Source organism: Eptatretus burgeri, chromosome 2 (genome assembly GCF_056783735.1).
Source record: "Eptatretus burgeri isolate ZD-2024b chromosome 2, Ebu_testis_v1, whole genome shotgun sequence".
Classification (NCBI taxonomy): domain Eukaryota; kingdom Metazoa; phylum Chordata; class Myxini; order Myxiniformes; family Myxinidae; genus Eptatretus; species Eptatretus burgeri.
The window spans coordinates 52,971,117-52,994,942 of record NC_140962.1 but is presented as its reverse complement, the minus strand read 5'-3'; the positions used below and the strand labels follow the sequence as shown (position 1 = coordinate 52,994,942).

Here is a 23,826-nt window from a genome sequence, read left to right as displayed (position 1 = left end):
AAATTGCCGATATTGGCCAAGCACTACTATATATATATATATATATATATATATATATATATATATATATATATATATATATATATATATATATATATATATATATATATATATATATATATATAGTGCGTGTATGTATATGTGTGTTTCATGAAGCATAACACTCTCTCTGCTGACTCCCCAATATCTCTATCTCTATCTCTATCTCTATCTCTATCTCTATCTCTATCTCTATCTCTATCTCTATCTCTATCTCTATCTCTATCTCTATCTCTATCTCTATCTCTATCTCTATCTCTATCTCTATCTCTATCTCTATCTCTATCTCTATCTCTATCTCTCTCTATCTCTCTCTCTCTCTCTCTCTCTCTCTCTCTCTCTCTCTCTCTCTCTCTCTCTCTCTCTCTCTCTCTCTCTCTCTCTCCCATCCTCACTGCACCCCCTCCTAATACAGTGCAGCACCCTCCTCCCACACCTCTCTGCCTTTTTCCCCCCTCCCTCTCTTTCTCAACCTCTGTCCCCTCTCTCACTCACCCCTCTCACCCTCTCCCCCACCTTCTCTCTCACCCTCCCCCACCCTTCTAAGTGTCTCCGGAGGTATCCATGCGGTGGTTATGTGCAGATGGTGGTTATCCCCGCACATATTCACACGGTGGTTATCTCCGGATGGTGGATATGTCTGCACAGTGGTTATCTCCGAACACATCCAGACGGCAGTTATGTCCGGAAGGACCCTCCCCTCACACTGCGTCCCCTTGCCCTCTCCTCACACTGCCTTCCCTCTCCCCCACTCCTCCTGCTGCCTTCCCTTCCCCCACCCTTCCTCACTCCCCCACTCCTCCACTCCTCCACTCCTCCTCGGTCTCCATCCCTCCTCACTCCCCCTCTCCAACCAATCTATGTCTTTTTCACCACCCCCCCCACCCCTCAGTATTCCCGTCAGTGAAGCGACGGATTGTATTTGTCAGTACAAAATAAGTTCCAAACTCTCCACCCCCCACCTACCTCTCAAATAATTTTCCATCAACTCAAGTGTATTCTAAAATGGCCTTCTATGCCTCATACCAGATTCATCATGGCCATGGAATTCAAGAAAGGAAAATCAAAATGGAATTCTTGGAAAGGTGTCTAAAGCAAGCCATGTACATCAGAGCATGCACATCAGGGATCTCCATGATGTACATGTTTGCTTTATGCACAGGACTTTACTGTCAAAATGAATCTTCCACCAAGCACCTTATTTATCATCTCCCTCGTCATGTAAAGGTATAAATTGAGTTTGTACAACACTCAGTAAACACAATATGCACATCATGGTCTCTCTCAAGGGTAGGCACATGGTGACCACATGTAAAAGTAGTGTTTCACTCACTGTAACACAATGTCACGACCACAGCAACCACAATGCATTTGTCCATTAACAGCATTTGTCTTCTACGGGCACGGCTTTGGCAAATCTCTTATGCAAACTTTTGAATCATAATAGTTATTGCATTTATTATGCCACTGCGTGAAACGCAAGACTAATAATGGTGGATTTCATGTTCATTTTTTTTTTCCATATAGGTGCCATAGCTCATGGAAAAGCAGAACAACAACGGGAAAAATGGTCAACAGAAAGGAAGTGGCAAAAATGGGAAACAGGTGGACAGGAATGCATGAATGCACCTGCACAGTCACGAGAAGAGCACTTGGAGGTGAAAATAGTACAGCAGGGTCTCAATGGGTGCAGAAAATCCCAGAGGTAATAATGTGAGAGACGATGATGTGGCAGTGGTGGATGAATGAACGGGGGATGAATACAAGATGAATCCATATGCAAGAGTGGGGGAGGGGGGAGGGGAGGAGTGCTGAATGAATGGTAGTGGTGAGTGATAAGCTCTAAAGACAATGTGTACATTTCTGGAAAAAAAAAAAGTATTCAATCTTGGGAGCTAGTGATTGGTGGAAGAAAAAGAGGGCGGATGAAGCAAGAGCAGAATAGAGCCAGTTTAGTCTGGGCTTTGTCCCCCAAACAAGGTGGGATTTCACTGGAAAGCTGCTGTAGTGATGCATGCCAGAAGGGGGCACTGTATCTCAGAAAATACCATCTTTAATACGGGGTCATAAATCTACCCTCTGATGAGCATTTAGGTTGTGGACGTTCGAGATCACTGGAAGGAAAAAAACAGTTGGTCATTGGGTACCCAAGCAGCGATTCAATTTCTTGCTTCCAACGGAAATAAAATAATTAAGTTTCTTTGATGAAAGGGATGTGGATATCAAATTCACTTGGTGGAAAGAATGAGGGGAGCGCAGAGATGACAAGTACATTTATACGAGGGCTGTTCAAGGTGGACAGGATTTATTTATTTTTGTTGTAGAACATGTTTGAGGAGGCTGTGAGCGGGTGCTTCGAGTAATAATACTGCATGTAAATCTGTAACTAACACCGCAAGGCAACACCTGGCAAAATAGAAAATTAAAAAAATACGACCACCAGTCCTGAAGCTCACCTGGATCAGGAGCAACAGTCACTCAAACCAAGCCCCGCAGACTCCCCGAGACCCTGATTTTTTTTTTTTTTTTTTTAATGTCGTGAACAAACTTTGGTAAATCATGGGTGTTGAAGGTTGTGGTCAAGTTTCATCGAAATTGTGTGTGTGTGTGTGTGTGTGTGTGTGTGTGTGTGTGTGTGTGTGTGTGTGTGTGTGTGTGTGTGTGTGTGTGTGTGTGTGTGTGTGTGTCGTTTCAGACCAGAGAGCAAATACTCGAATATCTCTTTCCTATTTGTTACAAAATCGGTGCAGTAGTATTTGACAATTTCTTGTCTGAATGAATCCGAACAGGTTGCCTCCCCTTTTCCGCCGAGTAGCCATCAATCTCACACCGGCGAGGGTAATGCATCAAGGCTTGACCCACTCCACTGCCGAGCCACAAGAGACCAGAGCAACGTTTTCTGGCGGTGGTCAAAATTCTGCCAGATACGAGTATTTATCAGATGGAACCTTATAGCTCGTTTCTTTTGTCATCTCCATTAGAGTTTCACATTGAGAGCTTATCATGATATTTTAAACAGCTTTTACTTATTCTACACGCATTGTTAAACCGAAGTTGCATTTCTTTAGCTGTTACTCTTGAGAAGATATTCAACTACGTCCCTCCAAAACAAAGAGTGACTTGCTTGCCAGGCATCACCCCCCCCCCCCCCACTTAGATGACGAAATAGCTATGTTATTTTACCTGTACACCATTTGCTCCATGCACTCATTTCTTTGCTCATCATTATAAAGATATACTCTTCTTGGCAACATAGAGTATATCAAATGGCACAAACAAATCGAGATTAATGAGCAGCTTTGTACCGATAAGTCTCGAGGTTTGACTACATTCGAAATCTCAGTTGTGATAGAATACACAAAGGCAGTACATCATTAATCTGGAGCCCACATTTTTCAAACAGCCAACAAAAACCTGCATCTCAGACCAATTGATGTCTCACATCAATGTTAGCGTTGTCAACTCAAGTTTCATTTACAAGAGATTGGTAGTCTGTCAATGTTGCATCATGAATCAACATCACAGACACCAACAAAAAGATTCTGAAAACATCAAAAGTCGAACAGACTGGCATCGCAACAGGTGACGACTGACGCATAAATAAGACACACCTTTGAAATCGACCTCGCCATTTCCATCCGTGTCAAAGATGTCAATGACTCTCTGGACCAGGGGGTTTTGCTGTAACTCAGGCAAGGACATGAACTCGTCGACGCTGAGGGAACCCGAGTTGTCCAGATCCAACTTACGAAAGCGCTTTCCAAGCCTTCTTATCTCATCAGCATCAACTGGCATGGAAAGCAGTCAGCAGAGATAAAATAAATTGGAACATGCAAACAAATATTATCAAGGTCTTGCACCAATGAACATCACAAAATGCCAATTTCTCTCAGTACCTAATAACTGATTCCAGAGATGAGAGAAATCCATTTACCTTACTGCCAAATATCCAGCTCATCTTGACCTTTCATAGGAAATGTATGTATACCCCTAAAGTATAGATTATAGAGGATACCATGAATTATAATCCTTAATATAATTCACGGACCGATGTGTGTGTGTGTGTGTGTGTGTGTGTGTGTGTGTGTGTGTGTGTGTGTGTGTGTGTGTGTGTGTGTGTGTGTGTGTGTGTGTGTGTGTGTCTTCGACGCACTACTCCGACTATAGTTCTGGGTTGATTACATCCAGCCTTGCTACGTATGATCAGCATGACCCCAATTAGTGTATAGAAATGTTTTTTTTTAATCTTTGCTGGTAGTCTTGGGAGGGGGCAGGGATGCACAATCTCTATATTGTTGCGGTTCTCGGAACCGCGTGCATACAACAGATAGGTGTCCCGAGACAGTTATCCCATTATTGTGCATGTAGATATTCCCCTACCTTTTGTCTAGCAGGACAACTAGGAGTGCATTGCGATGGTCTAATAGTTTGGGTTAATAAATCATATTCCCTTTCATTTCATTCCCACTCTTCACTTCTTTTCTTTCCTGGGATAAATCAGTCACGAACACTTTAGCAGCAAAGGTGGGCGGGCTGCACCAATGTCTACCCGAAACCCGACATGTGCGGTGAGTCACGTACGCTTTAGCAGTAAGGCGGGTGGGCTGCACCACGTCTACCTGAAACCCGACATGTGCGGTGAGTCACGTACTCTTTAGAAGTAAGGCGGGTGGGCTGCACCACGTCTACCCGAAACCCGACATGTGCGGTGAGTCACGTACGCTTTAGCAGTAAGGTGGGCGGGCTGCACCACGTCTACCCGAAACCCGACATGTGCGGTGAGTCACGTACGCTTTAGCAGTAAGGTGGGTGGGCTGCACCACGTCTACCCGAAACCCAGCCCAAGCTGGCGGACGACGTGAGGGGTCGGGGCCAATCAAAGCGCACGATTCTGGCGATGACCTCAAATTCGGCATGATCCCCTCCCCCGAGCTTCGGGCTCTATAAAAGCCAGAAAAGCTCCTCCGTCTTGTGTGTGTGATTCGGAGTGGTGTTTTCACGCAGTTTGCTCCTGCTTCTTGTCTCCGCCCACACGACCTCGACCTCACCTCCTGCTTCTGGTCTCAGCCCGCTACTCCACCCTCGCACTCTGGACTCTGCCCTTCTCCACTCAAGCTCCTCCTTCAGAACACAGGCTCCACACATGTGATGGGCCAGAGACAACGCGACTACTGTCGGGTACCGCACCACGGGGCATCCCCTCCCCCGAAACGCCCAGGTACAAAGAGCATAACCTCAACTCCCCTCCCTCCCTGGTTGCAAAGGTCCCTTGCCATTGGGGTTTCCTTTCCCAGTGCGTCTGAGTGTGCTGGTGCCTGTCTGTTAAGTAAGTCTGTAGAAGTGCATTATTGTTGTAACCGTTATTAATCTCGCGTCAAGTCTGCACTGTCTCTGCTTTCGTAAGTTGCTTGTATTATTGTCGCACCCCACACCTCTCTCCTCTTTCCCTGCATTGCATACCCAATAAATCTTTGTCGTACTACATACTTTTCCTTGGTTGCTTGTTAATAAATAATTATCATTAGTAATGTTCCCAGCTCGCCATTGTCTTTTCTCTCATTGGTCCAGCGTGGTCCGAAACTAAGTTTATCCAGGTCTTTATTCCCAATGATCCGTTCTTTCTTGCCGGTACGTGCTTGGCAGTGTCGCTCGGCTGCATCCGATCTGGACAAGTGATCCGATCCGGTTCGGACAAGGCGTACTGAGGGCGTGGTTCTCCGGTAATCAAATCACGTGGTTTAATTAGGTAACCCGATTCCATAGACGGGAGGACCCTAGGTCACGTGGTTGAGTTATTGGTGTCCACGGTCGGTTAAGCAACCCGCCGCGTCACGGAATTATCCATGAGTAGAGCGACGGCCTACAATTCTGGGGAGTCTGGTGGGCATCGACGTAGCTTCACCCACCTGGTGGTCTTCTCACTCGACCCTGCCGGCCCGCAACAATATGTAAATGTGTATCGTGTAGCGCTACTCCAGGTGAGAGAGGGTATTACAAGTCCCCACTCATTACAGGACAGTATTCCTATCCCCACATTTTCCAGTGCAGTGAGGTGTTTTGAATTATGCAATGAGAGGTATTTTGGAGAGGTATTTTGAATTTCGCTTTTAAATTAGGATAATAACACAAACCCCTCTGACCGCTGCCTTAGGGAGCGGGTGCTTCTAGTAACTAGATGGTAATCACAGAATACTTACCCTGTGCAGTCTTGAGAATGACTTGGTGCAAGCAAACTTGTTTTTTTTTAAGTTTTTTTTCTTTGATCAAATATTGTGCCAGACCAGTGACCGATTATGTCACTTTTATCAAGCTATATTTCCCATGGGTAGTTGATCGATTTGTTAAAGTTTTGCATTGATCGGTTAGCGGTTTCAAAAATTGCAGAGAATTTTTTTTCATACTGACCGGATCAAGCATTGCATTTGTCGAATCATGACATAAAGAAGGCACCGATTACATCATCATTCCCATATCTTATTCCCCATGGGAAGTACTTGGCAATGAGCCATGTTTCTATTTTTTCCATGGAGTGGTTTCAGAGATATAGAGGTGCAAAAATTTTCGGTTTTTCCAAGATCGCACCTGCACCACATGACCTATAGTATGATGACATAATTATGACTGAAACATTCTGCAGGAGGAGGTCCCCCGATGTGGAAAATTTCGTGTCAATCGGACCAACAATTGCAGATAACAAATTTTTCATACTGACCGGATCAAGCATTGCATTTGTCGAATGACGTCATAATGAAGGCACCGATGACATCATCATTAACATATCTTATTCCGCATGGGGAGTACTTGACACTGAGCTACAGACGAGAATTATTTCTCGAAAAGGGCCCTGTATAAGGCTCCAGAAGCATTTTTTAGTAAAAGTTGGGAACATGATTTTTAACATAATTAAGGTATGCTGAATTTGACGAGCCCTGTTCCCAAGCTGAATTTTGAGTTTTTGACCATCTAATTAGCATAAACAAAATGGCTGCCAAATTGACAATTTTGGGCACTTTCTTGGGACAGGCACTACTATACCAGCACAATGCTAATCTATTTTACTTGTGAACAACTGTTAAGTTAAATGTTAAGTTGTTAAGGGCTTGTGTAGGCCCATACTAATGATTCATTCTTGTTTGCAGGCTACAATGGATCCCGTGATTAGCTTGAAGAGGCCGTCACCTGTAGATTACAGCTTGTGCATTTTCTGCCAGACGCATAAAGCCAGAAAAAACCTGAGTGAAGCAACTGAACATGAACTCACAACACTCAGGAATGCAGCCTGTAGCAGAAAGAAGCTGAGGGACTCCAAAAATATAGACTCAATTGATCGTCTTGAGAATGCATTAGATTCTGCCACAGCCGTATCTCTTGTGTGGCACAGAATGTGCTATTCCCACTTCACGGACAAGAGTAAAATAGAACGTCTTCAGAGGACTCAGACAGAGTATTCAACAGAGGGAGCATGTTGCAGTTCAGGTGTTCCAGGTGGTAACAGGCGTTCATTGTGAAAAGGTGTGCAGCCAGTCAACTGGAGCCTTTGCATTTTCTGTCAAACTGCAAATAAGAAGGCACGACTGATCTCCGTCATGACTAAGCAAATGAGTGATCAAATAATTCAAGCCTCACATCTTGACGACAAAGTTGGCCTTCGACTGGCAGGAGTGATTGACCTAATTGCAGCTGAAGCCAAATATCATCTGCCTTGTCTTCGCGCATTTAACAGGTCTACCTCCTAAACAAAGCAGGAGTCAGCAAATACAGACCTTGATATGATATGGCTTTGCCAAGAGCTCCATCAATGTGCTGACAAAGGACATGTGATTCTTCTGGATGATGTATGGGAAAGGTATAAGGAGCTAGCTGAGGAATCTTCAACCATGATTCAGCCGTCCCATCAAATCAGAAGAGGAACATTCAAGGAAAAGTTGCAGTCACAGCTTGGGGACATTTTCAATTTCTTTCAACCTCTTGACAGTTGTATATCAGAACGAAAAACCGTATTGATTCCCACTAAGTACCAGCCAACAGCAGTTTTGCGGATGAAAGCAGACACAGAGGAAAGTGAGGAAAAGTTAGCCTTTCCTAAATATGAGCCCCAGGATGACATTTTCCCTTCACTTGTTCATGTAGCTATGAAAGTCTGTGGAGACATGATGGAAACTCCAGGACACAAAGGGTTCTCTGTCAGTGAAGAAGATGCTATAGCATTCTCGAGAGTTTATATATGCGACTGAGACTGAGACTGAGACTGATCGACTGAGACTGAGACTGAGACCAAATAGCCTGGAGGAGCTGCATCCTGTCAGTATAACTCGTGGAAAATGCAAGCCAGTATTCACAGCACCCGTCGACGAAGCCTGCTTCAGCAAATCTGAGGAGGACAATGAGTATGCAAGACAAGCAAAAGCTACAGACCCAGCTTTCTTCTTGTGCCATCAAAATTCAGAGATAAAACCTTCTTGGACACTATTCAATCAGTCATTGCCATCAGAGCAACCAGAACAGACAGCAGTGGGATGTTTGTCTAAAATCCTTGCTCCCGCTCATGAGTTGGATACTTTGAATACCACCGTGAAGAGATGCATGGCAATATCTTCACATTTTGGACAGGAACATACAGTCCTCGCAGTCGACCAAGCGCTGTACTGCAGACTTATGGAGCTAAAGTGGTCTGTTCCAGAATACCAGGATAAGTTAATACCTCGCCTCGGTGGCCTTCACGTATCGATGAACTTCCTCAAGGCCATAGGAGATCATATGAATGGTTCCCGACAAGCTGAAGTGTGGATGGAGACTTGGGGAATCAGGACTGCAACCCATACTGTTGGCATTGAGTCCCATTCCAGACAGTTGCCTCGAGATGGAAGCCCGTCAATATCGGAAACAATGCAAGACTCGGTGCTGCACATGCCAGAATTCAGGATTATGATGCACATCAATGTGTGTATGCCAGCAACAGATTGATGAGCAGACTCCTTGCATGAATACAATGTGATTTACCAATAAAATGTTAGGCATTCCTGAAAACTGTTTATGCTAACTGAAATTTGTTCACGTAGCAGCATGATAGAACTTTGTTTAGTTTTTTAATGATTACAGACGAGAAACTTGAACTTCTACATTTTATTAATAAACATCGGTAACCATGTAAACATTAATTAAAATGCTTCAAATATGTCTTAATCATTTTTCTTGACCCTCAAAACATAGGTGTAGATATCTCATTTGTCAGCTTTGCATGCAAAGTAACAAAGTTACAGCAGAAAATATATATTTTTGGTAATGGCGGTAGCTAATTAGCATAGTAATAGATTTTTGGCATGTTACGAATTTTATTCGCCTGAAGCTTTGATCTATTGCTCAAGGGACATTTCTAAGATGTGTACATGTGAACAATGTGCATTTATTTAAATGGTATAGTGGTGCCTGTCCCAAGAAAGTGCCCAAAATTGTCAATTTGGCAGCCATTTTGTTTATGCTAATTAGATGGTCAAAAACTCAAACTTCAGCTTGACAACAGGGCTCGTCGAGCCACATTCCTCTCGTTGAGACTGTACCTACCCATCACCTCCTCATCCTCTTTATTCCCTTCCCCAACATGCCCATTGAAATCTGCTCCAATCACCACTCTTTCATCCTTGGATACACTCTCCACCACTTCATCTAACTCACTCCAGAAATCTTCTTTACACTCCATCTCACACCCCATATGTGGGGCATATGCACTGATGACATTCATCATCACCCCTTCAATTTCCAACTTCACACTCTTCACTCGGTCAGACACTCTCCTCACCTCCAATACCCTCTTGACAAAATCTTCCTTCAGGATTACCCCGACACCATTTCTCCTCCCATCCACACCATGGTAGAACAGTTTGAAACCACCTCCAATGCTCCTAGCCTTACTCCCCATCCACTTGGTTTCTTGTACACACAGTATGTCCACCTTTCTTCTCTCCATCATATCAGCCAACTCTCACCCTTTGCCAGTCATCGTCCCAACATTCAGAGTTCCAACTCTCACCTCCACACTTCTACCCTTCCCCTCTCCCACTGCCTCTGGACTCGCCTTCCCCGTCTCCTTCTCCTCCTTCGCCCAGCAGTAGCACAATTTCCACTGGTACCCTGCTGACCACCGGTACCGGTGGCAGTCGTTGGTAACCCGGGCCTCAGCCGATCCGGTATGGAAATCCGTTTTATTGTCTGCATAATGATGTCGCATAGGTTTTGATGCCGGATGCCCTTCCTGATGCAACCCTGGTCGCCTCATACGACACACAGGGATATGGTACACCTATTCTAACCGGGGAATACACTGGGCCCAGTACACAGGTACTCATTTCGCCGACCTCGGAAGGATGACAGGCTGAGTCAACCCCCTGGTGTATATTAATTCAGTGGCACAATGGGGCTTGAACTCAGGACCTTTTGGGTCCCAAGCCGCTGCCCTAACCACTGCGCCAACACCAGGTCCACCCGCTAAACAAACCCTCAGCTAAACACCCGCTAAACCAACCCTCCCAAATTTTTGCTTTTTTATCCATGTTGTCCACCCCTTGCATTCTCCCCGACCCCCATCGTTACCTGCATCCCTTGTTTTTCCATTTATCTATTTTCTCCCTCCACCTTGGTGATGGCATTTCCCCTTTCTCCTGTTGTTCTCTTTGTTATGTTGTGTACTGATCTGTTCTGTGTCCTAAAGGCCCTGTCACACCTTGACGATTTAGCCAGCATATGCCGACGTATGAAAAATTTGTCTAAAACGCTGGCACACGTCAAATACGTATGGGTACGTTTTGTATACATTAAAAGCACGCTGGCATACATCATAGTACGCTGGCATACGTCGTAATACGCTGGCATACATCGTAGTATGCCGAGCTGTTAGACAAATTTTCCATGCTTGAAATTTTTCGACGTATGCCAGCGTATGACTCACACGTTCCGCATACACTGGCCATAAGTTGAAGGCACCTTATGCGATCGTTGACACACATCGACACACGTTACTTGTAAGTTACTCATAAGTCGAAACACGTCGAGGTAATGGTTAGCGTCAGTGTTCCAGACTACCTGTTTTTTTCCCCCTTCGGTATGACGGTGATGTTGACACTTCGATTTCTAGTGCGGTTATAATATAATTAATAGGCTGCCGCTTAACGATTTAAATCATAACCGCACTAGAAATCGAAGTGTCAACATCACCGTCATGCCGAAGAAAAAAAAAAAACAAAACAGGGAGTCTGGAACACTGACGCTAACCATTACCTCGACGTGTTTCGACTTATGAGTAACTTACAAGTAACGTGTGTCGACGTGTTTCAACGATCGTGAAACGTGCCTACAACTTATGGCCAGCGTATGCAGAACGTGTGTCATATGCTGGCATACGTCGAAAAATTTTCAACATGCTGAAAATTTGTCGACGTACTTGGCGTACTGCGACGTATGCCAGCGTGCTTCAGCATGCTCTTAACGTATACAAAACTTACCCATAACGTATTCGACGTGTGCCAGCGTATTCGGCAAATTTTTCATACATCGGCATACGCTGGCTAAATCGTCAAGGTGTGACAGCGGCTTGACACTTCGATGTCTAGTGCGGTTATGATTTGAATCGTCGAGCCGCAGCCTATTAATAGCCTACGCCACGTGATCGTCGGCGATACACTGCCACGCTATGCATAAGTTAGACTATCGTTGGGCATAGGTTGTGAACGCCAACAACATGCTCAGCATTCGTTGATATAAGTTATCTATATGTGATTAAAACGTTCTATGTACATTACTAATACGTTATGCATACATCCAACTCGTTATGAATATGCCAAAAACTGGAAAAAAAAAACATGAATAGTTCAGCGTACTCCAGTGTTTTACATACATTTTGATACCTTGCCATACGCTGGCTAAAACGTCAAGGTGTGACAGGGCCTAAAGCTCTTCCACGAGCCTAGACCATGTAATACCAAAAAAAAAAACAAAAAGAAAAAAACGCACAAAGCTGATCCACATGTCATTGGAAAGGTCTTCAGTTGGAGATATGATGTGGGCAACTACTCAAGGTTTTCAACTTCATGGGTTTCGGCTACTAACAAAATTAATGATCTAATCTGCCTCATGTAAACCAGCGAGATAAAATTATATTCATTTTTTGCACTTTTTGCCAAATGGTTTATGGAGATGCAAGGATTGTTTAGCAGATATGCTTTTGCAGATCTATATACAAGACACAAAGTTGACAACCCAATGGATGGAATACTGCAACTACATGCACCATCTGTGCACACATAATCTTGATCACTGAACTCCCTCAAGGCCAGGATGCAATGACAGTTGACAACACGATTATTTTGCTTTGCAAAATCAAAGATTGTTTTTCATGGCTCAGAGGACATGGGTTTAATGGGCACATAAAGCAATAAGGTGGGAATGGATTGGCCACAACATGGCCAAACTAATAATGTCAATGAATTATTTTGAAGCACATTTTCAACTTCATCTATTAGTTTGACAATGGCAGCTTGAAGCTATTTAATCTCATTGCCCTTTCTAGGAGTGCACCGTGATAGATACATGATCTTGCTATTTCGTGCAAAGCCCGGTGTTAGTTTAATGGTTAAGGTGGCTGGCTTAAAATCTTAGGGTCCGGAGTTTGAGCTCCTGTCGTGGCGTTAACACAACACCAAGTGTGTTGACTCAGCCTGTCATCCTTCTGAGGTCAGCAAAACGAGTACCAGCTTACTGGAATGAGCCATTTGAGTATCCTGCATTGGAGTGGCGACCCTTCCAAGATTGTGCCTCCAAGCCGGGGAAAACTGCCTCGGCAGCTCTCAGCGTCTGAAGACACAAACGGAGTGGTTCTTCTTCTATAATGGTGCCAACATGGGAGTTTCGGGAGTTTTGGTAGGTTGGGTGTTTCTGTCTCGGGGGATGCTTGTGGTACGATTCAGTCAGTCCTATACGATTCAGCTACATTATATGAAAGGTCTTTCCGGCAGTTAGTCGAGTTGAGCACCATGGAAAAAAGCAAAAAGGTAAAGAAGATAAGAACACAAAGGCCATCTAATGCAATATTTTTTAATGAAGAGGACAATAACACAAGGTATCTGCAATAAATCACAAAGGGGCTGTTTAGTTCGGACAGATAATAATTAGTGGAAACATGGCAGTGATTCTCTCTGCAAAAGGTGTGTATTTTGGGAAGAAAGCATGGCCCTGCTTTCGCCTTGAGGGAAGGTTATTGTAATTGGTGTGTGTGTGTGTGTGTGTGTGTGTGTGTGTGTGTGTGTGTGTGTGTGTGTGTGTGTGTGTGTGTGTGTGTGTGTGTGTGTGTGTGTGTGTGTGTGTGTGTGTGCGCGCGATTATGGGGGTGAGGTGGGTTAAGGGGGGGCGAGGAAATGTCCTCCCACTGAATGCAGCGTAACTTTAATAATTCGAGCATAAAAATATCACGATGACAAAATGTTGTGAGATGACAGAATGACGACAGCCTGTGATGTAAAAACTCACATGAATCGTCATATATTTGACAATTTTTACAATTATCAATCGTAATCCTTTTGGGATTAAAAATGGTCAGGTCAGGTCAGGTAGGAAAGTAGGACAGGAGGGCAGCACCCTATGTGGTCCTATAATTGTTGAAACAGCAGCCTGTCTAAACTCTTTGAAAATGTATCGACAGATACTGATTGAACAGCTTCTCCATCGAGTCTGTTCCACACGTCAACCAGTCGATGAGTAGAGAAGACTGCTCCCCTCCTGCAGTGGGTCGCAGGCTTGGTCAGTTTCCATGAGTGACCACGAAGGTGGTCATCCCGACTGAAACAAGGCGGTTCCTCAAATGAGACTTGGAGTTCCCCATGCAGGATCCGGTAGAGAGTGATGAAATCTCCTCTAATTTGTCTGTAATCTCTTGATTTGTCTGTAATCTCGTGAAAATAATATTAAAAACAAGATAAATATCGAATTTATTACACATGTGGCAAATGGCAGCTTTGCCCAACTCCTGAGACTTCGGCGTGACGTCAAGCACTTTTAAAATGACGTATTTCCATCCTTGAATGCGTGTTTCGCAATCACACATATGCAGATATAGAAACTGCACCAAGGAAAAAAAATTAACTTGGCACACAGCAAGTACTCCTCATGGGGAATTAATGTGATTTCTATGACGTCATAGGTGCCTTTGTTATGATGTCATAATTGCATATTTAGAACGGTACATCCGATCACGATGAAACTTTTTGAGGGTCATCTTAGGGGTAAAATGGTCCACAACATTTTTTGATGATGCCATCGGTCACGTGATTCGGCAGCCATATTGTTTTTTGTTTTTTTTAAACCTTCAAAAATCTTCTCCTCTAAAATGGCTGAACTGGTCTTCACTGCCAGCAGTAATAAAGTGGCACTTCTAATTATGTCTCATTAATTACGTAACACACCAGTACACAAATACCACGCAAAATACACCACACAAAACTACACAAACAACACACCAAACAAAACAAGTCCTGGTGAGGGTCTGCAATCTCAGATTGATTTTTTTTCTTGTTTTTTTTTTTTAACTTGCTTGCGGGAGTACATCTGCATCGCAATGAAGTGTACATTTGGACAACGTAGCAATCATTCGGGCAAATCTGTAGCCGCCCGCCTGAAACAAGTTGGTGTGTGTGTGTGCACGAGCGAGTGCACAGACATCTAAATAAACTTTAATTTAGTGCCTCTTCAATACAGCCCCCAATACTTCGGTGAGCTCTCTGAACTGTTAAATAAATATTTGTCTTCCTCCCCCTCATCCCCCCCCCTCACTCTCCCTCCTCAGCTCTCCCTATTTCCCTCTCATTTGTGTTGAAAAGCTTCGCCAGCATAATATTTGAAGAGCGTGCTGGCCAATTTAGGCTAAGGAATGTATATCAAATAATTCAAAACAACTCGTTCCAAGTATCCTACTACTGAAGACCATTCTGCATCAAGTTGGCCCTTTGGCTAGCTCCCAACCTACGCACAGCATAACACTTGGTGCATGTTCTGTTTACCATAAAGAATCCCATGGTTTCACAGAATAAATATTACAATTTGAATGCTAAAGTGGAGCCAAAAAAATCCAACTACCTCTGTTGGCAAGCAGTGATCATCATTCAGGTTTTTATGTCAATAAGTGCACATATTCTTAAAATGATGTGAATTCAAATTCAGGCAAAAACAAGGACCCCCCCCCAATTTTTTTTTTTAAAACAATTCAACTTTGTATGTGCCTGTGTGGCGGAGGGAGGGACCAAGGGGAAGAGTGCTAAAGTAGAGTGAAAGAAAATTAAGAAAAGGATGGAAATGATTGACAGTTACTGATAATGAAAATAAATAAATAAATAAATAAATAGGAGACACAAAGTGGGTGGTGGGGTTGGGGGGGGTGGGGGATAAATTGGAAAGAAAGTTGAAAGGAAAAGTACAGATAATGGTGAGGGATAGAAAAGTTTGGGGGTTAAAATGTATGATCCCATATTTGTATGTATATGTATTACGTAGTTGAGCCCCATCTTATCACAGCATTAAGAGCCAAATTACAATGGCGAACATTCCAATCATAGTTGCCACCTACTGCTAAACAGGAGCTTCCAATAGCTCTCACTTAATGAAAAAAAATGGCTCCAAATGATTCCCCTGCGCTTTAGCAATAAAATAATAATTAGAGTCCCATACACGTTACAGAGCTCCAGGGCATATCACTTCGAGTTGAGAAACGTTTGTAGGCTAGAAACAATCCGAGACAGGCAGCCACTTTGATGCAGGACACTCGACTGAAGGTGATGTAGGCAGGAATTTGGAATTTCTTAAGTGTCAGACATAATTAGCCTATATTTCTTGAAATACAGCTTGCGATCCTTAAAGTCTACCAACGCCCGGTGCTGACAGAAGGGGTCATCCTGCTCAATGTCTTTCTGATGGACAGTGCACACATTGATATATCTTCCAGCAGGCAAAACTCCAGGGTGACAGTTAATAGCTATGTCGATATATTTAAATCCTGGGCTGAAGAGCTCAAAGGTGAACGCACATACCTCTAGGCTATCCGACCAGTCATCCTCTATGTTTTGACTCACACCAAATTAAAAGGTATTTTAAGCCTGGTGTTGGCCAAGTGGCTAGGGTGCCTGGTTTGGATCTCATGGTCCTGAGTTTAATTTCTGTTTTTCCCACTGAATTAACACCAGGTGGGGTTGACTCGGCATACCATCTTTCTGATCCGTTGGTGTATCACGTGACCATGCAAACACAACATATTCCCCCCCCCCCTATTCCCAAGAGGTTAAACATTATAGTCTCTGTAATAAGGGGCATAGTGACAATTAAGTTGAGCAACCAATAAACCCAAATATGGTCAATGATGTCCATGAATGAAAGTGTTGGAACTTGTTCAAGTTCCCATTAAATCAACTTTAAATCAATGTTTGTTACAAAAGTCAGATAGGTATCGAGAAAGACGTCAATTTCACCTTGGACGTTGAGGTGGTTGTCTTGTCAGGTCTGGATATGAGGAGTAGGAGTAGCAGCCAAGTTAACAGCGTCAAAGTTCTCCTATGAATTCAAATGGGGATGGCCAGCTTGGTGGGACCTAACGCACCATTGGGAATTCCAAAGAGAACCATCTTCAAGCACAAAAGTATTTGGACCAGATTTGCGATCAACATGTTGTGGCTGTGATAGATATGATGCCAGTTTTTACTGACGAATTGGTTGCTTAGTTCGGACCCATTCACCTTGATTCAGGGTAGAGTGTCTACCTCTGTGACATCGGTCTGTGTACTGTTTTGCCCGTTGCTCCTTTTCTGGAATAGCACTTGCTAATCCTGTGTTAGCTGTTGATGTCTGGATCGGTTCCAAAGCTTCCAGCAGATATCAGACTTTGTGACCTATCATCATTTCAGCTGGGGTACGCTGTGCTAGAGGATGTGGTGTTGAGCGGTAAGTCTGTAGAATGGTTCGAACTGCATCCTTGAATGTCTTTCCATATGTCAATTGAGCAGTGAGACTTTCCTTGATCACACGGTTTAACCTTTCTACTCCCCTGTTACATTGTAGGTTGCAGCAGGCTGGGCGACGATGCGCTGTCCCGGCATGCTCCAAGAACGTTTCAAACTCATACGAGATGAATTGTGGGCTGTTGTCAGTGATGATAACTTCGAGCATTCCCCATGTAGCAATACTGAGAATGTTGATGATAGTCGTGACGTCCACGACTCAGGTTGCAGCAATTTCTAGCCACTTTGAATGTAGGTCATGGACTACAACAAGGAACGTTTGGTTGGAGGGATCAACATTTACTTCACCAAAGATGTTGACTTTAATCTGACTCCATGGTTTCTCTGGCCAAGGTGTAGGTTGGAGTGGTGGTTGCATTGGTTTTGAACATTTCTCACTTATTGCACATGCTTCACAGTCCCTGATGTGCTCCTCAATACATTGGTCAATACCTGGCCCCCACAACGAATCTCGACATTGTTGTTTTGTCCAAACAATGCCTGGATGACCCTCGTGAGCCATATTCAAAACATTCCTCTGAAGAGTACTGGGAATTACAGCACGTAACCCTCTGGATAGACAACAGTCATTGAACACAGAAAGTTCATCCTTGAGTTTGAAGTACGGTTCAAGTTCGGACATTGGTGGTCGGCCAAGTCAACCGTTTTGGATGAAATGGCAGACTTTCGTGAGAGTAGGATCCTCTGTTGAAGCATTCTTTAACTTTGCTGCTGTCACAAAGTTGTCCAAGTGTATTTCCATAACATGTGAGTCTTCAGTAGCTGTTCGTACATCTGGGTTATTGTCGTCAACAAGTTTATTGAGCATATCCGCAACTTCATTATTGGATCCTGTCACATCCTGGACATCAAAGTTGTATTGATGAAGTCGATCAGACCATCTGTAGATGCGCAATGGCTTGTGACCAGATCCCGTCATAGCAGGTAATGTTGTGAGAGCCTAGTGATAGGTCCGTAGTGGGAATTTCCTCCCGTAACAGATCGTACAATCCTGTTTGACAATTGAGAAAGTACAGCATCCAAGGCAATTCCTGAGGCATCAGAGGTGACGATCGTTGGTACATTGGGGTGAAAGTGCGCAAAGAATCAGGGCACTTGTAATCTTTCTTTTCAAACTCTGAAATGCTTGAGTCTGTATGTTGGACCATTTCCATGGGGTGTCTTTACGCAATAATGTGTGTCGTGGTTCATCCACATCAACATAGTTTTCTACAAACTTGAGGCAGAAGTTAGTTGCACTGAGAAACAAGGCAAGTTCTGATGAGTTATTTGGCTCTGGAAGACCATTGATGGCCTGAACATTGGAGTTCAGTGGACGGACACCTCCTGAAGAGATGTGGTAACCCAGGAAATCAATCTCATCTCGGTTGAACTGGCACTTGTCATAGTGAAGAGTAATGTTACTCTCAGCTTGTCTGGTCATCAGAGCATTAAGCCTCTGGTCATGTTTTGCTTTCTTGTGACCGCGTATGACAATGTCAGCAAGGAGATGAATGCATTCCTCAATTCCAGAAAGAACTGTTGCCAGTATTTTCTGGAATGTGGTTGGCACAGATCTTAACCCATATGGCAAATGGTGATGCTGAAAAAGTCAGTCATGGGTTATAAAGACCGTTAGGTACTTGCTGCTTTCTGCCATTGGGACTTGAAGATAGCCCCGGTGCATGTCTAGCTTTGTAAACACTGTCGAGTTATTCGATGGTTGGTAGTGGACATTTATCTGGGATTATGGTCCTATATATGGCTTTAAGGTCGACACAGTCAAACTTCACCTGATTTCTGACATGCCACAGCCAGGTCTGATATCCATGGTGATGAATCCACAGGTTCAATGATCCCTTGTTCCTGGAGACATTCCAATTCAGCTGATACATCCTCTCTGACAGAAAACAGAAGTCGGTGGAGACATTGCGATACCGGTCTCAATTGGGATCAATTCTTGGTTTGTGTGCAACGTTTGCAGTTTTTTTTTTCCAAAACCGCTCAGTACAGATGGGAATGAGCTGATGACGTCAATGGCTTGAATCGGTGAACCATCTTTCTGGATTCTGAATCTGAGTCGATCGAAGAGGTCTCCTCCCATAAGACTAGATCCACTTTTGGTGACGTAGAATGGGCAACTGTTTAGTTTGGTTAAGGCACACTTAACTGGAAAATCCACTATTCCCGTAACTGCAATTTCCATGCTATCATATGTTGATAACCTGCGGTCAGATTTACGAAGGGAATAAGAATCTGTGAAATGCTTGCTGTACAGAGATTCACTCCAAATAGAAAGTTTTACTCCAATATCTATAACAAGTGTCACTGGGGTCTCGGCCAGGTGAACACAGCAGGTTTTGAATGGTGCTGTTGTTCCGTTAACAGGGTTAATGGAGAAAATGAGTGCTTCTGACTATTTGAATCATCAATCTGTCTGACACATGCTTTCCCCATAGATTTACACATTTTGCCAAAGTGATATAATCTTGAGCAAACTCTGCAGGTCTGTCCAATGGCAGGAGACTTTTCACTCCCCGTTTTGTGTGACGTGTATTCACAGTTCCCACAAACCGGACTATTGCACTGGGCCTGAGCTTGTTCCTGCGATTTCAATCTCCCCCTAAAAAATCCACTGTCCTTAATTTTTTGACCGTCTGGACATTTGCCGCAGCATATTGTGGACTTCACTGAACACCTGTGTTTTCAGTTTTCTGTTTGGATTTACACTCATTAATAGCTTGCTCGATCTGAGTGACTGATGTACAAGCACTCTCTAATGTCGGTGTATCTGGTTCCATAAAAAAAAAAAATGCTCACATATTCTAGGAATCGATGCTTTCTCTAATAACTGATCTCAAATGAATTCTTTTGTGAGAGCTCCAAAGCTACACACAGCTACGAGTTCATGTAATGCCGCGATGTGCTCACGAGCTTATTCCCCTGGTCTCTGTCCATGTTGAACGATTCTGTACCTTTCCATTGTGGCCAAAAATACGTCTCCAACAATATAACGGTCCAAAATATGTCTCCAATAAGATAACGGAAGCATTATAGTTATTGTTTGGGTCCAGCGTTGCAAAAATCCATTGGCCTCCTTGTCCCAAGCAATGGATGAGACTGGCTCTTCTCCAGGTGGAAGTCAATCTCTCATTGTCGAGGCCACTTGCAACAAGGTACATCTGAAAGCCGCTGAACCATCGCTTCCACGGGACCGGCGGTTCTCCTGGCATTGACAGAAAGGCTGGTGTGGGTGGGAAAGTTAATCCCACCATCCTTGTCATCAAAACGTTGTATCCCGGCGGTTAGACCACACAAACATACGGGACCAGAGTTAAAACGACTCGTGTATTGCAGCTAACATGGCGGAATCTCAATCCCCGGTGGGACAGGTCACATGACCTGTGATGTGCTGGTGTATCACGTGACCATGCATTCATGCAAACACAACAGAGTGGGTGGTGTTTCGCGAGACAATAGATACAGAGGCAAAATTTTGAGGTGGCTGGGGGTGGGGGGTGGTTTATCGGGTGTATAAAACATAATGGTTTTGGATGGGGGATGATTCAAAATGTGGTGAACAGCTGTCTTGAAGACCCGGAGAGAAGATTGCGATTCAAGAGAGTGTGGAAGTTGGCTCCACAGGTGCGGAAAAAGAGGAACAAATAAGTGGAAGTGAGCAGTGGTTATGGATTATGACAGTTTCACTACAAGGGGGTTGCTGCTAGACCACGTGCATCCTGCAGGTTCGTAGGGGGTGGGGGGAGACAAAGCATCGAGAGGACAGAGGGTGCAAGACCAGAAAGGAGGCAGAAGAAGACAAATAGATGACCGACTTGTCGGCAATGGAAAAGTGATAGGCCCATAGAATCATCTTCATCACGAGAGATGCTATTGATCTTGAAGGCCTTTATTTCCATGGTGTTAAGCTGGGCAAGGTGTGAGGCAGGACTGTGATTTCGTCAAGGACTGAAGAGAGGGAAGAGGTTGCTGCCTGTCAGTCAGAAGGATGAGGGATGTCATGGCAGAGGGTGGAATCATCAACAAAGAGATAAAGAGCACTTTCCAGAGAGTCAGAGAGATCATTGATGAAGATTAGGAAAAATATGGGGCCTCTCCAGCCTTGACAGGGAGAAAAGAAGAAGGGATTCCATTGAGAGCCACACTTTGGCTATGAAAGTGGAGGAAGTCAATAATCCAAGAGTGGAGTTGGCCTTGGATTCCATAGACAGACAGTTTGGAGAGCAAGGCAGGACGCCAGACTGTAACAAAAGCTCGTGTTATGTTCAGAAACACGGCCCTGATCTCATGTCTGATATTGAGTGTCTCCACCATTGTTGGGAGAGTGAAAACAGCATGTCCAAAGTAGAGTCACCAGGTCTGAATCAAAATTGGTGATCTGAGATGATGCTGTTGGAGAAAAGGAATGATTTTATGTTAACTCTGATGATAGATTCCATGACCTTGATTCTGATCGGAAGTAAGCTAATAGGTCTGTAGTTAAGGGGATCCATTCTTGCACCTTTTTTATGTAATACAGTGATGTTGGCTGACTTCCAATCAGCTAGAAGATGACCGAGAACAATTTCACATTTAATGGAGAGAGTTGTATGGTGAGGAATGAACAAACACTGACAGCATAATCACTTTTTGACTCTCACATACCTATATCTGATTCCAGTTTAAATACATCTATTGCCTCTGTCTTTTGAAGAAGGACGACTGTACTCTCTGCAGTGAAGGACTCATGCCTTGCTACCTACTAACTCTCATAATTTAGCTGAGGCCATACTTTTCCTGATACGTGAAACACCCTGCAACCCATGCCACTAGAAAACAGGGGGTTTTTTTGGAACGCCGGCCACATTTTCCATCCAATCATCATGTAACTTTGCTTAAAAAGTGGCTATGTGGAGGCGCTCCTGTGTTGAAAGTTTCGTGCCAATCGATCAAGCGGTTGTGGAGAAAACAGATTTAAAAGCGAATAAAGGTGAAAAAGTGAGGACGAAAGTTTTAAAAAAAATGTTCGGGCCTCGACCGACATTCCAACATGGCCAAATATAGTTGTGGACGCCTTATACTAGTAATCACGATGCAATGAAGTAATTTAATGTGATGGACAGAGCGGATGTGTTCCAACAGTGCGGTGTTTTAAAAACAATGTGAAAGCCACAAATGAAAGTAAAAACAAACAAGCCACAAAGTCATTGCAAAACAAAACATAAGAGTAAGCGAAGTTGGCTTTGTGACAAAATGGTTCTTTTCGGCAGTCACACCTATACTAGAAGGAGTCGTGTGTGCGTGAGTGAGTGAGCGAGCGAGTGAGTGCGTGCGTGCGTGCATGCGTGCGAGTTCCAGACTCTTCTGGCACCCCAAAGACCCCAAAATACCCTAAGACCATTTAGAACCTTAAGACCCCAAAAGACCATGAAGATCCTTTTGACTCATAAGACACTTTAATACCCCCAAGACCCTTAATACCCCTATGACCCTTTGTACCCCAAAAAACCTTTACACCCAAAGATCCTTGACACCCAAAGATCATTTAGACCTCCAAGCCCCTTTAAAACCTCGAAGACCGTTAAATACCTCTAAGACCCTTTATACCCTGAAAATCCTTTATACCCCAAAGACCCTTTAAAACCCCAAAGACCCTTAAAACTGTAAGAATCATAAGACCCCTTGGACCCTTAAGATCCCTAAGATACTTTAAGACAAATAAGACCCTTAAAACTTTAAGATCCATAAGACCCCTTTGACCGTGAAGATCAGGGTACGATTTGACGAGGGGGATGGGGGGGGATTTCCCTGGCTCTGTTGTTTTTTTTTTAATCCCTGGCACTGCACTTGACATTACCATCCTTGAGGGGATAAATTTATCCCCCCCCTGCCCCCTCAAAATATGTTGTATCAATGGTGATTGAGTCAGTAAAGTTGTAAAGTCTGACATTTAGAAATGATAAATGTACGCTGCATCGTTTTTTATTTTTTTTTATTTTTAATTTTTAAAGAACTGATTTTTAAAAATCTTGTTCTAGCCACACAAACAGTACAAAATCAGCAGGACATCATGGTAAACATGATTTTAAAAAATGTAATGGAGTTTGGTTTCACTGGATCCGGATCATGCTGTGAAGTTATATAACGTGGATCGGATGGGATTCCACTTATTCATTAATATCATCTCACAAAACTGTACATGACTCAGCACAGCAAATTAACCAATGAAAATTGGCTTTGTCATAGTCATTACAATGACGTATTTCGATCTGACATTAAAATAAATATATCCGTTATTATCTTGTCAAACTTTGATGTAAGTGCTAAAAAGTTTTGAATCTGTACATGTGGAGCTGAAATAGTTCCAAGATTATTTTTTCATTACTTTTGTTTTTCAGTTTGAAAAATGTGTTAGTCATATATTCAGGTTGCTTCTCTGAAATAACCTTGCAGAGTGGGTCCCAGTGTCCGGCCGTCCGGAAGTACGTCCGTTAAAATTTCACTAAAACATCTCGACACAAACTACCCGACCAACATGAACCAAATTTGGTACGATGCATCAGAACAGCAAGGTATCATGAGGTTGTGCTCCCCATCTGGACTCGCCAATTTAGAGGGGGTTAAGGGGGGGGTTTGCCCCAAATATTGGGATTTCATTCAAAAAATGTTCTTCTCCCGAAACCGACAACCAGATCCAGACCAAACTGGCCATGCGGAATCGTGACCATGCCCTAAGCTTAAGTTTTTCTCCCCATGGTTGTAT

At 43.6% G+C, this 23,826-nt stretch overlaps 1 protein-coding gene across 1 annotated transcript in view; it reads right to left on the bottom strand.

The window, feature by feature from the left end:
* Positions 1 to 23,826, bottom strand: part of LOC147032054 (calcineurin subunit B type 1-like) — a 79,750-nt gene that overhangs the window by 35,692 nt on the left and 20,232 nt on the right. The window contains exon 3 of the mRNA XM_085869341.1: positions 3,651 to 3,827. Coding sequence (XP_085725467.1) covers positions 3,651 to 3,827 — 177 coding nt within the window. The remainder of the gene's footprint in view (positions 1 to 3,650; positions 3,828 to 23,826) is intronic.